Here is a 13,900-nt window from a genome sequence, read left to right on the forward strand (position 1 = left end):
TAGTTATTACATCCATCATTTTTTCCAGCTCTTGACCTAAAAGTTACATCAGTGAGTGAGCCTTCCCAGGCCACCTTATCTAAAATTTAAAAATTTACCCCTGGCATTTTATATCCTTCTTCCTTGTTTTATTTTTCTTCTTAGTACTTTTTTTTTCCCAAGATATTTTATTTATTTCTCTTTTCTATTGTCTTCCTCACCCGCATGACTATAAGATCTATGGAGGGCCCTGGGTGGTGTGGCTCAGTGGATTGAGCTCTGGCTTGCAAACTGAAGGGTCGTCGGTTTAATTCCCAGTCAGGGCACATGCCTGGGTTTCGGGCCAGGTCCCTCCCTGGTAGGGAGTACATGAGAGGCAAACACACATTGATGTCTCTCTCCTTTTTCTCTCTCCTTTCCCTTCTCTCCAAAAGTGAATAAATAAAAACTTTTAAAAAACAAAAAAGATTTCAATGTGTCTTAAAATAATTTTTAGAACCCCTGGATCAAATAATAAAAAAAAGGAACCACACAATTTAAATTACCTTGACAACCAACTTCGTCGTCTCCGGTGATGCAGTCCGCCTCACCATTGCACACGTACTGTTTTGGAATGCAAACGCCCGATTTACAATGGAAACTTTTGCCACGACACCCTATGCAAAACGAGCATAAATAGAAGAATTTTGGTGTTTTTTTAATTCTTAAAATTGAATGAAATGGACTCTAAAATTCTATGGTAAAGTTGTTTCTGCTTTTTGAGTCCGACGGATGCATCTGGGGGATTTCAAGGCGAGATTTATCGCTACCTTTACAGCACAGCTCATCACTCTGGTCTCCGCAGTCATTGACGCCGTCACAGGCCTTGCTCCACGCAATGTGTTTCCCGTTGACACACTGAAAGGAGTCATTTGTTGGGGAAACTGTAAAGTAGGAATGATCTCTGTGAGTTCTACTTGTGGGGTTCTGGATGACATCTCAATCACATTTGGGGAAGGGTGGGGACATTAAAATTAAGTCGGGCATCAAATAAAAACTGATTTAAAATGTATAGGTGGCAGGTCATAGTACATATTGTTCATAAGGAAAATACACGCCAACACTGGCCGATGGAGGCCCTGTCGTTCTCTCTGAAGACCAGTGTTTGCTGTGCAGCCCTGTACCTGCTGAGACCGGGGGACGGCCCGGGGATCAGCCGTGCGGGCGGGCCCTGGCAAACACTGGTGTGCTCGCCCGTTCTTTTCATGCTTCTTCATTCGTCCCCACCTTCATCCCTAGACTTACTCGGACAGTGCCATTTACATCTTGATGCTACATTTATTTTTAGCACCATAAAAGGCTTTGGCCTTTAACGCCATACACATGGCTAAAATATTCCAATATCAGGATGAAGGAGAAAAAGTGGCCTGGACACTGAAACCCAGATGTGGTCACTTCCAGGTGTTAAAGGACTGCGTACAGGCTAGACATCTCAAAGGAGATGCTGGGGCTTCTTCTGATGTTGACTGACTTGTGTTTGTTATGCTAACTTTATTCCAGATGTTCAAGGAAGCAAAAGGGAGTCAAGCAACTCTGCTTCCCATAAAGGATCCTAGACAGAATTAATATTTGAATGGCAAAAGCTACAATAGGGGAAGAATATCAATTTAGGCTATAAAACCCACAACATGATTTTGCCTCTGTGACTGGCAACTGGATATTTACCATTTGTTTATTTATTACAGACTTGGTTTGAAGTAAACAACCTTGAAGGAAGGGCAAACATCAGGCAAACACTCTCTACCAACCTGTATTCTCTGTGTAACACACCACACTGGCTAAACCCTGGTAACTCTCAGTTTTTCTCTTGGTAAAAGTACATTCAGCCAAACGGGACTCAAACCCTCGACACTGCACATGCAGGCATTCGGTGGAATTTCTGTGGAGATCTTCGGGAAAATGAAAACTTCCTTGAGTATCATGAGCACCTCTGCAGATAGCAAAAATGAAATATCAGGGTAGAATAATGAGTCCTTTGCATTTATAACCTTGCTGTAGAAGAAAAGTAATAGTTAATTTCCTCTTGTTTTCTATTTATGAGTGATAGATTGGGCAAGATACTTAAAATCTCTGAGCCTCAGTACTTTCACCTGAAAAAGTGAGTATAACTATCTCACCAAGCTTTGCAAAGATAAACTATAACAAACAATCAATCTAAACTGATGAGCCAGAGTTCTAAACGTGGCAAGCATGCAGCAATTATTGGTTTCCTTTCCTCTGTTTCTTGTTAATGAGGGTTGCTTCTTCTTTCTCACTCCTGATGTTCCTTCCAACATGAGATGTGCCACTCTTGGCCTTTCTCTCCAGAGAAGGGAATGGACTCATTTAATCAGGGAATTTTGGAAATATAAATGAAGGGAGGTCAGCCCAGCTTTTCCATTTTAGGTGGGGGATGGAGGTGCCCCTTTGCCTGCTCCACGCTGTCAGGCTCACCACGCTGTTTCCATTGTTGCCTCAGATCCGGGAGGCCACATCGGTTTAATGTGAGCAGGTCCATCTTGCTTTTATACTAAGCTATACCTTCAATTCATCTTTAACACTATTAAGGTGATATTTTGACATATATATATCATTGCCTGGACTTCTGAATTTGTTTAAAATATGTGTGAGAGGCTACCTTAATGACCCAGTATTCTAAAGGTTATGAATTACAGTGAACTACGATTCCAGGAGATTTAATAGCTCTCTGCTTCTCGTTAGAAGCAAATGAGAAAAACGAGTTAAAGAATAAAAAGCTGGGCAAAGATACATCATGCAAATATAAACAAAAATAAGGGGATAATGGCAATATAAATATCAGGTAAATTAGAACTAGAATGAAAGACAAAACAATGAAAGGGAACAAGGAGGGTATTTTTATTATTTTAGACCCATAGTGAGGATACAGTAGTCGTGAAACTGTCAAACAGCATCAAGATATGAGCATAAAGGAGAGCCACTTGGGCTAATCTGTCAGGTGAATAATATGAAAAAACTTTCAACCTAAAACTATCCAAAAATACTAGATAAAATATAATAAATGCTTACAACAAACTCTTAAGGAAGTAAGGGAAGTATCCACTGGCTCAAATCAGAGAAGTCTGTTCATGAGCTTACAAAAAATATGATAAGAACATGATAGTGAGAGAGTTTACCATTAGGTTGAATTATAGATTGTAGGTCACAAACTGCCAAAAAATCATAAATACCCTGTTCAACTTAATGGTTAGAGACTCTCACTGATGAACTACTGACTGACAGATATGGTTGAGGAGGAAGAAAACTGAATCCAGAATTGAATCGAGAAGCTGGTAACCATCAACCAAATCTGAGTAAGTATGGACTAAACAGCAGTAATAATAGCTGCTTATTAGGTAGTGATAGCAATTAACTGCAAGGACATGTTAAATAAGGTGGAACTAAATACTAGAAACTTGATAGGGTAATGACATTGTTTGTTTGATTCCTGAAGAGGGTGAGGACTCTCTCAGTCAAGAACTCATGGTGTTAATGTACAGATGACACCAAAGGAATAGAAATAGAACAGAATTTGCAAATCACATAGAGGAAGAAAAGGGGAAAGATTAAAACAATGACAACTTTATTAACCTAATAGAAGTTAGAAAAGGAAGGAACAAGAGCACAGAAAAAGCAGGGTAAATCATAAGCCCCAAATAAGATAGGAAAAATAAAATTCACAATGTAAATAATCACGAGTATAAACAGTCTGCGCACTTCATACGGTCATTGTCATACTGGACTTTAAAAAATCTAGGCGTGTGCTGTTTATAAGGGACACAAAAACACGAAAGTCAAGAAGTGGGAAAAGATTTAATGCAGTTAACAAGCTTGCTTATTCTAGTAAATAACATATTGATTATATAGGACCCTGCACATGAAGTATTTAAAATGTACTCAGCACCAAGCAAGTCTCAACAAATATTTAAGCAATTGTCATTGTATAGAGACATTCTCTGACTACAACACAATTAAATTGAAAATCAATAACAAAAGTTAATTAAAAGCAAACTAATATATTCACTGGGAAAGAAACTTCTAAATTACATGTGTCAGAGAATAAATCATATTGAAAAATGAGAAAATATTTTGAACTCAGCAATAAATAAAACCGCTTATGGAGGCCAGGGACAAGCAGATGAAGCACTAAGTAGGTAGGGGGAAATTTGTACCTTGAATGCTTATCTTGGGAAAAAAAAGAGGTAGTGGGGAGGGGTGGAGGGAGAAGGTGGAAAACTGTACTTGAACAACAATAAAAAAAAACAAAGAAAAATTGATTAGTTAAGTATTTAACTCAAGGAATTAGAAAAATTACAATACAGAAAAGAAGAGAGAGACAAACATAACAGCAAAACTTAATGAAGCTGAAAAAGAAATGAGACAATTTACAAACCCCAAAATCAAAAACACTAATTAAATAGACAAAGCTCTGCAAGGTCGATCAAGAAAAAAAGAAACAAGGCTTAAATAAATAATATTAGTATGAAAAAGTTGACATAATTATAGACGAGTAGAAACAGACTAATGAATATATCTGCAACTCTCTGAATCAGCAAAGAATTTGTATCCAGATACTTGAACAAACTTTCAGTTGCTTTGTGTTCAGCAGTATTCTAAGCGCTAATCAATCATGAACACATTTAATCCTAACAATGCTGAATTGAGGCAGGCAGTTAATATTCTCAGGTTACATATGAGGAAATTGTGCCACAGGAAGGTTAGGTCATGAAAAAGCACATAGTTGGAACAAGAAAATCAGCCCTGAGAAAATACCCTGATACAGGCACTCACTGTTGAAATCCCAGGTCAAAACAGGCCACGTTGGCCTGTGTCATGCTCCAGCTGTCATTGCATAGGAACATTTTCTTATCTTGGTTTGCAAGTTTTACTTCCACAAGTCCCTCTGAATAGTTATTTCCATACTTCAAGGCAACATTAAATTGTCCTAAAATAAAACCAACAGAATGAGCAACAATTTAGGCACTCACTCTCCTCTTGATTAAAAGGCTTTAAAATAGTAAAATACATAACATAAGATTGAACACCATGAAGATTTTAACAATAATGATACCCACTATTTTATGAGGGCTTATTGTGTGTCACTGGCTGTGCTGCCCAGTTATATAGAACATCACAAAGTCCTCGTGTCAACCCTAAGAAGATTAGGCTGATGTTCATTCCCATTTTTACACATGAGGAGCCTAAGCTTCTCCATTTTTATGCAAGAAGTTAAGTTACTTGCTCAAATGGTGAAGCCAGGAATCCGAATCTACTAATATCGATCTCACGCCAGAGTCTGTCCTCTGGAGAGTTCGCCAAACAAATGATGAAAATGTAAGTAAGGTTTGTGTATTCTCATGCATTTAAGGCATTTAATGTCTCATGAGAACAAAACAGTCTCCACAGTGGCTTTCCGCCTCTCCCACAGGTAATAGAGATGGGCTCCCACAGGGGCTTTCCTTCTCCTTTTCCACCGTCCTTCGACATCTTCACTCAGCACCACAGAAACAAGTAGGCCACGGTGAGGTGGTACATACATATCACGATGCTTTTAAAAAGAATGTTTCAAGCATTCCTCTGCAGATTCATTGAGTGCCTGTGATCATTGATATCACAAGACAATAAGCCTGAGGTTTGCTGTCATCGCTGAAAATTTCATGAGCATTCTCTGTGCCCACACTGTGTGAAGAGCTTTACATACATGATTTTATTTAATTTCCACGAGAGTCTTACTAGGTAGGAATTACTATTGTTCATATCCTGCAATTGTGGAAACAGGGGCCCAGAGAAGTCGTGTAGCTTGTCAACAACCAAATTTGGGGTTTGGCGGGGCTTGCAATGAAATCGGACTGATATTGACTTAACCACTCCATTAACCCACGTGATGGTTTCCCAGCCTTCTTACTATATTAGGCACCTGAATGGAGGGCAGACAAGCTCTCTGATCTGATGCACTGAGTTTGCTAGGTTGGAGTGTGTCCTAGGTCAGCAGTGGCCTGGGCTCCCCTTGGCCGGAGGGGTGAATATTGGAAGAAATGATTGGAGCCGGAGGTCCAGCAGGGGCTCCTTATCAGTACCAATCTCATGCAGAGACTTCGTCACTAGGTTCTGAACCAAGTCAGTGAGCTTTTAGCTCAGCAGAAGTGAGGGTGGTCACAGTTCTGAAGGGCTGGGCAGCAAAGCATAGCACAGGCACCGAGGGGAGGACCTGCCTCAGGTCCTTGGGCCTGGGCCCCACGGGCTGGCTCCTTCAGTTATCACCCCAGTTACTACCGAGACTGGAGATAATTTTGAATTGTCACTCTAACATTTCAAAGGAGAACTACTTTCTAATGGAAAATATGATAGACAATTTCCTTCTCATATTATAGAACAAATTAGGCTTTTCCTACCATTGGCTGTACATGTTCCATTATTTAAAAACTTTGCCTCTGGTCGAAGACACTCTAAACTCTTTTGCTGACAGTAAGTGGGGTAGCTCCTCCCGTTGACTGAGCACACCGGGGTACCATTCTTTGGGCACTGATAGGGAAGTTTACAAACACACATCCCATCAATGCATCTCTGCCATGGCTGGCAGAAGACTTTATGGCAGGAGAGATGTGTGAATTTTTCCGTTAAGCACTTTTTATCCACCAGGTTCTCTTGAGATGTGTCTGATGCTGAAGTTACCTACAAAACACAAATAAAAGTTAGGTTATCAACAAACCAAAATCTTCTTTTTGAAGATGAATAAGTGAAGGAAAGGAAAAAAAAAAACAACAGGCTCACCTACCCCACAATATAGATGAGGGGGATTTGGTCTGGTTGTTTCTAGAATTAAATAAACCTGGCTTCTAGTCCCACCCTGGGCACTTACAGTTACTTGTATATGATCTTGGGCAAGTTACCCTCGTGGATGTGAGCTTCCTCATCTGTGAAATGGGCATGAGCTCTTCTATTTTGCAAGGTTATTGCAAAGGTCAAAAATAATATGCATCTCATGCTTGACAGGGCGTGGGCATGAAATCAGTGGCAGCTATCACTACCCTAAAGCCCGCATAACATTCCACCTTTGAAGAAATCAATGAGTCTCATCAGCCATGTTAAGGAATCACAAATTTGATGCTAGACATAGTCTTATGGAATGAACTGATGAATGAAATGGATTAATTCTACTAATAAATGCAAAACTAATTGTTAAACCCCTACTGTGTGCAAAATTTTTCTAAGATGAACACATCATGGGTTCTGTCTCCTAAGAAGATAATGTAGAAACACACATAATAACTGGGGTACCAGGCACACTGTGGTAAGTGATACAGCAGTGGATAAAAATATGCACAGTGCTCCTGGGGTGGAAGAGAGTGAGTCTTTCAAGGGGGATTTTAAAAGGCCTCATGGAGGGGCAGCAGTTGAGCAAGGGGAGGAGGGACAGGTGCTAGCAGAGGGCCGGTGCCGGCAGAGCCCAGGACGGGTGGTGCCCACCGCATCTAGGGAACTGCGGGCAGTCCCAACAGACGGGCACGCGGTGGGGCGGGATGCGCTTCCAATGGGGTGGGCACGGCTCAGGAAACTGGGGAGGACGAGGCAGCAGGAGTGAGCATGAGGAAGGTTTGGGAAGACATTGCAGAAGCAAAAGCAATGACATTGGACAGTTTATTCCATATAGGGGTTGAGGGTGGGTCCTAGGTTTTGAAGTTGAGCGATAGTAAGGATGTATAGTGACATTAATCAAAATAGATATTAAGTTAAAACAGAGCAATGTGAATTTGGTTTCAGACTGAGGTGCCTGATGCACATGTATCAGGAGATATGTGGGAAGAGGAATGCGTGTCTGAAGCTTGGAAGACAGGTCACTAGCTCATTTGTCAATGAATTCAATAAATGAATTAGTAAGCAGTGCTCTGTGCCCCCGGCCAGAGAAGTAAAAGCTCCTGTCCTAACCCGAAGGGGGGAGATAGGCAGCCTGACTGATTAGACTTGCAGGAATCCAAAGTAGTGAGATGAGGGCTGGGAACAGGCCAAGCGGGTCAAAAGTCGATGTGGAGAGCCAGGGTCTTCTCTGTGTGTCCCAGGCGCCCCCCTCTTGGGCACTCTGCCCTCCAGGCTCCCAGCCCCCTGCCTGAGAGCCCCTCTCTTCTCAGTGCCCTCCTGCTGTGGTAACAGCAAGCTGGGGCAGAAACAAAGCAATCTTTGAATGCTCTTATGAAGACAAATTTAAAAAAAAAACAGTCATTTAAACCCATGCAAAAATTTGCAAAAGCTGTCGAAGTCATCTTGTCCAATGTGCTTTTCAATAAATTTTTATTAAATAGCCACTGAAACAATTGGACAAATTAGTCATCCACTACACTGGCTTTTGATACATTGGTCTAGAATGAAACCTACCAGTCACATACCTTTCATGGTTCCACTACTGGAGTTGAAATTTCTATAATTCCTTACCCCTGTGTGAGTTGACTGTCATGCCTTCAAGTATCACCCTTCTATTGAAAGAGTGGTATTTTAATTGGGTGCAAAGGGAAACCAATTTGATTCCACCTTTAATCTCTTTAAATCTTTCTGAGGGCTATTTTTCCTTGATTTTGGATAGAAACTTAGGCAAGTGTCAGAACTTTTTAGTCACCCTTAGGTTAGAGCAGAAACAAAATGTTAAAAGACTTTTAGTGCTAGGAACCATTATTCAACAATGATCACACTACCCAGCCTGTGTAATCATTGAGACTTGAAACTTCATTTCGGTTGAAAGCTTCTCTTTTCTCCTAGTTGAGACTCACTTCAGGGGCACAAGGGGCCTATTGTTCATGGAGGAGATGGAGAAAAATAAAGGGGATGGGAAGTGGTGGGGAGAAAATGCAGACATGGTAATTGAACAACAATAAATAATTTAAAAAACACACCAATAACATAGTCGTTCAGTATTTGTCGAGAGCGTATCCCATGCAAGGCACTGTCCTAGCTCCTGCCGTTACAACTGTGAATGGCACAAAGTCAAAGAGCTTCCATTTCTAGTAGGAGAAGCAGTCACAAAAGAATAAAGAATAAATATACAGGATGAAATAACAATGACAAATGCTATGCAGGGTGAGAGGGATGGAAATAGTAGAGAGAGACAGGAGGATTGCTATTTTTTACAGAGTTGTCAGGGAAGACTATGGGGAGAAGTTTACCTTAGAGCAGAAATCTGAAGGTGCGTGAGCAGGCAGTGCAGATTCTAGAGGGGGCGTGTCATCATCAGAGGAAACAGCCAGGGAAGAGCTGTAGAGCAGAAGCATATGTGCTGTGGGGTGTGCGCTTGGTCAGGGGGACCAGCATGGCTGGAGGGGAGTAAGTGGCTGGAGGGAGAACAGGAAGCTAGGAGGTCAGAGTATTGGAGGGGCAGGCAACTGATCATGTAGAATTTTGTAGGCTGCTGCAGAGATTTCGGCTTATTCTGTAAATGAAATATAAAGCCACTGGAGGGAGTGAGCCCTCCAACGCTTAGGGGTTAGACAGATGTTGACGATTTAGTAGAGAAGAGAGGATGTGGCCAGCGAAGTGACAAATAAATGGAAAATGATGGCACAGAGGCAAAGAGAAAGGACAGTGATCAGCAGCTGTGTCTGATGCATCTCCAGTGGGGGGATGACCTTGACAAATGTAATTTGGGTAGGATGGTGCAAACTCAGACCTGACTGGGTTCAGGGAAGAATGAAAAAAGAGAAACTGAGCACAGCATGTTTTTGAGAGTTTAGATGTAAAGGGGCATGGGGAAATGGGGCAATATTTGGAGGGGTGATGGAGTTCAGAGAGGCTTTGTATTTTAAGACAGAGAATCATGTGTATGTGCTTGGTAAAGGAACATTATGGATTATATAGGATTATATAATTTGGTTTTAGCTAATTTAATCATTAACATACTCTTCACAAATGGACATGTGGCTCATAGTAACATGGACACTCCATCTCTTTTTTGGTTACTATTTATTTGCATGGAATACCATTTTCCAGTGTTTTACTTTCAAACTATTTATGTCTTTGGATCTGAAGTGGGTCTCTTGTAGACAGCATAGAGTTGGATCATGGTTTGTTGTTTTTTAAAAGAAATGCTTCCAATCTGTGCCTATGATTTGGAGAATTTAATGTACTTGCATTTAAGTTAATTGCTGATGAGGAAGGCCTTACTTCTGCCTTTTTGTCTTTTAGTTCCTCCATTACTGCCTTGTTTTGTGTTGATGTTTTGTGTGTGAACTGCCTTGATTCTCTTCTCATTTCCTTTTTTGTGTATTTTTAAAGATACTTTCTTTGTAGTTATCATGGAGATTATACTTAAAATCTTAAATTTAGAGCAATTTGGTTTGCATTAATACCAATCTAGCTTCAAGAGCATATAAAAACTCCGCTCCTTTACAATTCCATACTCTCTTTTCTGTTGTTATCATTACACATTACATCTTTATACATTGTGTGACTATTAACATAGAGTTGTGATTATTTTATACATTGTGTTTTAAATCATTTAGGAAATAAAAAGAAGAGATACAAACTAAAAATAAAACAATGTTGACTTTTGTATTTACCTACATAAATACAAAAAAATTTGCCCTTGCAGGATCTTTATTTCTTTGTATGCCTTCAAGTTACTGTACAGCGTCTTTTTGCTCAGTCTGAAGCACTCCCTTCCTTGTGGCGCATTTTTTGGAGAGTGGGTCTACTAGCAACTAACGCCACCATCTGAGAATGTCTTAATTTCTCCATTAAAAAATACTTCATATGGTAAAAATACAACAAGAATATATTTTGTTAAAAAAAATACACTGCTATGATTGCAGTTCTAAGGATGATTTAAATAGTCTCTGGCTCCTCAGCTGTATGGGCCGATGTCAACCATGGCTTCTCCAGCTTCCTTTAGGATGGGAGGAAGGAAGGAAGGAAGGAAGGAAGGAAGGAAGGAAGGAAGGAAGGAAGGAAGGAAGGAAGGAAGGAAGGAAGGAAGGAAGGAGACTGCTGAAATCAACAACAAGGCTTAGCCAGGTCATTTACTATTCCAATTTAGCCTTCAGTTCATGCTTGCACTGAGCCTAGAGATTAGTTAGAGGTGTAAGTTTAGCATCTTATTAGGTCTTTTCTGAGTATGCTTTCTGCCCTGGGCGTGTGTGTTTCTTTCTATATTCCCGAGTATACACAGGGGCTGTTGAATCCACTAGTTTCCCACGGATACTCTTTCCCTGAGTTTCCCTCCCAAGCTTCAGCACTCTGTTATAAGTCTCCACTGTAATCTTTTGTCCTAGATGGCTGCAGGTTGTTTGATTGTCTTACAATGCTTTTCAGGAATGCCTGCTGCCTTTGTACTCTGAGTGAGTTCTGAATTAGGCAAAATAAAGGTGAGTATGTAGTGTCAGGCATTCAGGCACCCCCAAAACAGGTTAGAACTGACACACTATTGTTTTTAAATAAAGTCTGCTGTGCTCCTTCTAGAGCTGAGGACTGGAGTTCCACACTGAGAATGCGGATTGCCATCTCCAGGACGGCCACAGAGCTGGGAACAGGGTGGGGCAAGGCAAGCAGACAGGACGCCAAGCTTTCCTGACACTTTAAAGTTGCCTTGTCTTTGATTCAGTGTTCACTTGGATGCTGGTGGCCCATGACTGATAAGCAGAGTGCTGACTAAGCTAGTTCTGACAGCCTGCTTGGTTCTCCTGTCGTTTTTGGAATGACAGGTGTTGGCATTTGCCTCGTCTGCCACCATTTGCTGCCCTCGCTCTCTGCGCTGCATGTCGCCTCCTGTGCCTATTCTCTTTGTTGCTCTGCTGAACACCACCCTAGTTCTGTCTTTCTGAAATACTACCCGTATGAACCGAGGTTTACGATAAACTTTTAGAGTAAAATAAACATTTAAGGTTTCAGGGAGGGATTATGCCACAGCACAGTAGCATCACGGTAGACAACCAAGTTGACTGAAACACTTGGCTTCCCTGCCCCTTCCTATTCCGGGGTTATTCGGACAGCAGCCACACCCTCTGGGCCCTGGGGTTTTCTGCCATCCTTTCCCGAGTCTCCTCCCATCTTTGCCTGTGCAGGTTCCGTCAAACCGAACTTCTCATTTCACTATTCAGAGCAATTTAAGTCTGTGCCGCTGTCGGCCACATCTGCCACTGACGGAGTCCACGTCCAAGTCAGTCCATCAGAATGTTTTCATATAAAAAGGGGTGGGGCCGTTTATTACCGAGAAGAAAATCGGCTCCTGGCTTTCAAAATAACACAAATTTCATGCAGCCGTATATATTTCATTTCATTCTAATAATGTAGATACATTAAAAAACTTCTTTGAACATATTTATGTCATCTCTATGGGAGCCTTTATTTAAAGTAGTTATTCCATTCTTTTATGAACTGATATTTTAGGAAGTTCTGAAATATTCACAAGTATTAATTTCTCTCAAAATGCTGTGTGTTAAAATATATCAAGACAACTTTACTATTGAATGATTGCTCAGTTAAAAAAAAGAGGCTCTTTTTTTATAAGTGAAAACTACTATTTTCCATTTTGTTTTTTATTCCATTTTTGTGCCAGGAACTGAAGATGTGGCTGAAATGTCTTTTTTTTTTTTTCCAAAAACCAATTTTTCTTAGCATAAATCAACACACTCTTATTTGGTATTTAAAAAAAAATGAAGAATGAATGAAACAGAATTTCCGAATTCTGAAAATTCATGAATGTATAAGACAGAAAATAAGTCACCAATAATCCCATCACTCAGAGAAAGCAATGTTCACGCTTGACACAGTCTCCAGGAACTCCTAAATCTCCATTCGCGTAGGCAGCTGCGTGTGTGTATGTTTGGGTGCCTACACAGGTACAGCCATGTGCATGTACATTTTTTATTGAACAAAATCAAGATTTTAGTGAGGTCTTTTTAAAGTAAATATAGAATGCATTATTTTAATGGGTACATGATAGTTCATTTATGGATGTACAATGATTTAATCAGTTTCTTATCAATGAACACTCAGTTTCTTCCCATTTGTTCTCTGTTTTAAACATTGCATATATATTTTAGAACTTATAGGAAACTTAAAGTATGTAATACTTTTGATTTCTTAGGTAGTTTTGTTTAAATTTTTGCTTCTATAAACCAGCATTAAGACAAAAGCAGTTTTTGGAATCCTGTTTCAAAATGCTTTGATAGCAATGCTTCATAAATACCTAAAAGGCCTTCTACATCTTGAACCTTAATAGACGAATTTCCTGGCTGTAATCTGCCCTTTCCGTTTTGACTCCCGGAATTACTCACAAAGTCTCCACTTTGATCACAAGGGTTTATTCATCTGGAGGAGCCTTTGCTATCCTTCCGCCATAGCACTCGCTGCTTCTCCAGCTGGAAATCACTTTCTCTTTCTTTTCTCCTATGAAATCTAATCCAGAACTACAGGTCTAGCTCAAATCCTACTGATCCAAAAACCCTTCCTGACCTCCTAGCACGAAGGAATTTTTCCTTCTATAAAGTCCCTTGGCACATGATATTTGCACCCTTTTTGGGGGGGCAATTAAATATATACTGTCTTGTAACAGTTCCTTCTCTTGTGTTTTCAAATGTTATTTAAACCTTGCTTGTTATTTCCTCACTGGCATAGTTATATTACCTTGCTACAACTGTACCAAAAGACTGCTGAACAGATCAGTCTTGGCATTTGCTCAGCGCTATAGTTTGCACATAGAAGGAGCTTTGTAAACACTTATTTATTTAATATGAATGCTGTAAATTACAGATCCACATCACTGAAATTCTTATTCAGTTTCATTTCTAGGCACAGATAAAAGCACACAGAAAAGCAATTTCTTAAAGCTCTTTCATCCAGATAGTAAAAAAAGTTTTTGTTACTAATACACTGCTGCTGTTGGCCTATGTTACTGGACTACGTA

General features: G+C 40.3%; 1 protein-coding gene across 2 annotated transcripts in view; it reads right to left on the minus strand.

Moving 5' to 3' along the window:
* Nucleotides 1–13,900, minus strand: part of CFI (complement factor I) — a 35,330-nt gene that overhangs the window by 21,163 nt on the left and 267 nt on the right. For both annotated transcript variants that reach the window (XM_053657023.1, XM_037156099.2), the window contains exons 2-6: nt 6,408–6,687; nt 4,807–4,960; nt 1,767–1,948; nt 789–902; nt 525–635 (exon numbers count right to left, since the gene is read on the minus strand). In XM_053657023.1, coding sequence (XP_053512998.1) covers nt 525–635; nt 789–902; nt 1,767–1,948; nt 4,807–4,960; nt 6,408–6,687 — 841 coding nt within the window. The remainder of the gene's footprint in view (nt 1–524; nt 636–788; nt 903–1,766; nt 1,949–4,806; nt 4,961–6,407; nt 6,688–13,900) is intronic.

The sequence above is a fragment of the Artibeus jamaicensis genome, unplaced genomic scaffold, assembly GCF_021234435.1.
Source record: "Artibeus jamaicensis isolate MK-2021 breed Jamaican fruit bat unplaced genomic scaffold, CSHL_Jam_final scaffold_3222, whole genome shotgun sequence".
Taxonomy (NCBI): domain Eukaryota; kingdom Metazoa; phylum Chordata; class Mammalia; order Chiroptera; family Phyllostomidae; genus Artibeus; species Artibeus jamaicensis.